The sequence below is a fragment of the Trachymyrmex cornetzi genome, unplaced genomic scaffold (genome assembly GCF_001594075.2).
Source record: "Trachymyrmex cornetzi isolate Tcor2-1 unplaced genomic scaffold, Tcor1.1 scaffold1348, whole genome shotgun sequence".
NCBI lineage: Eukaryota > Metazoa > Arthropoda > Insecta > Hymenoptera > Formicidae > Trachymyrmex > Trachymyrmex cornetzi.
In genome coordinates, this window is record NW_017295926.1 from 65,347 (window position 1) to 67,146 (window position 1,800).

The 1,800-nt window shown below is 37.0% G+C and overlaps 1 protein-coding gene across 1 annotated transcript in view; it reads right to left on the reverse strand.

Annotated features, from left to right (window-relative positions):
• LOC108770818 (uncharacterized) overlaps positions 1-831 on the reverse strand; it is a 2,248-nt gene extending 1,417 nt beyond the window's left edge. Inside the window, exon 1 of the mRNA XM_018522545.1 lies at positions 552-831. Coding sequence (XP_018378047.1) covers positions 552-768 — 217 coding nt within the window. The 5' untranslated portion in view covers positions 769-831. The remainder of the gene's footprint in view (positions 1-551) is intronic.
• Between the last annotated feature and the right edge of the window lie 969 nt (positions 832-1,800).

A 1,800-nucleotide genomic window follows, 5' to 3' on the forward strand; every position in this document is an offset into this window, starting at 1 on the left:
GCCTATTTTCACTACGAAACATACAAAAATACACATGCCATACCGTTTGAGTGGATCTAAGGGGTCGCTATGCTCGTCCTAACATGTCGAATTTCAAACTAAAAATTTTAGTCAGTAACAAATCATGACATTTTTGCGACCCCTTAGGTCCACTCAAACGGTATGGCATGTGTATTTTTGTATGTTTCGTAGTGAAAATAGGCAATGTACAAAAAAACAGCCGGTAACAAATCTTTTTTTTTCACTAAAAAATTTACAACTTTAGCTTGATTTGACGGCCCCTTCGATGCACAGAAACGGTATGGCACCTACCTTCCGATTGGTTTTTTTTAAGTAAACTATCACTAGAAACACATGTGCCATAACTTCCGGTAACTTATTAGGAAAAAAGCAACAAATTTTTGACAACTTCAATCACACGCTATCAATTTTAAAACCGCGGGAGGTTTGCCATACTTGCGTTTCCTGCATGTTTACCTAATAAATGACGAATTATGACGATTTCAAGCGGTAACAAATCATGACCATTTTAGTGTCATCATCTCCCGGACTATTATGGCCAATTCTAAATGCATATGAAATTGATGTCATACTGTCTCTAGATGCTAAATAGCGTAAAGTGACTTCCAATCGAGTACGAGGAGGTATTGGTTCCCTGATATACTCTTGTTTTGTAATAAGTGGTCCAACTAATGCTAACAGTCTTCGAAATGTTTCAGATGACATTCTAAAGTAATTGAAATACTTGTCCGGATCATTCAATTGCATCTCTCGTACCAAGTTGTCACTTGCTCCTTGCAATCGTCTTCTTTCTAGTCGAAATATCGGTCGCACCCAGCACTTGCGCTTCTGTTTTTTAGCATTTTTCAGTCTCTTCAATTTTAAATAAATTGTGAACATATGAATCACTCTATTGTAGGTTAGTTTTCTTTGATTAAATGAAGAAGTCACTGAATTCTTCAACATTTGCATCATCATAACTAGCATATACAAAAGATTCATTATGCTTCTAATTTCAAAATTGTTGTTAAATTAATCAAACACTATTTATACATTAAAGGTTACGGCACGTTTTGTTGTTTGACGTCGGAGATTCGGAGTGCAATTGCGTTGCGTGCTTACATCAGTGTTGCCAGATCATGGATTTTCTCCCTAGATTTAGGGTTATTTTTTAGGCTTGGGGAGAAATTTAGAGAGACAAAATGTTTAGGGAGAATGTTTAGGAAGACAAAATGTTTTTTAGGGAGGGTATTCCATGACGGGTATTCCTTGATTAGTCATGTTGAGTGCCTTACATTCAATAAAAAGATTAACAAAAAATGTCATATATACAGAGGGTTTCTCTCTGATATATACAGGGTGTTTGAAAATTATCGGCTAATCGATCACAAACAGGTAGAACGGACCGAATTGAATCGAAAAATCTTATACCATTTTGTAGGTTGCGCAATAGTTAACGAGATATTAACGTTTAAAGATAGCCGAATAAGCGCGTCCGACCGGCCTACTGCAACCTACCGACGGTAGGTTGTATATTCGGCAGCAGTAGGCCGGTCGGACGCGCTTATTCGGCTATCTTTAAACGTTAATATCTCGTTAACTATTGCGCAACCTACAAAATGGTATAAGATTTTTCAATTCAATTCGGTCCGTTCTACCTGCTCGTGATCGATTAGCCGATAATTTTCGAACACCCTGAATATATATATATATACATCATATATGATATATATATATATATTGTTATGCCCGGATCAATGTTATGCCCGAATCGTGTCGCCCGTTACGCCTGAGAAGAGT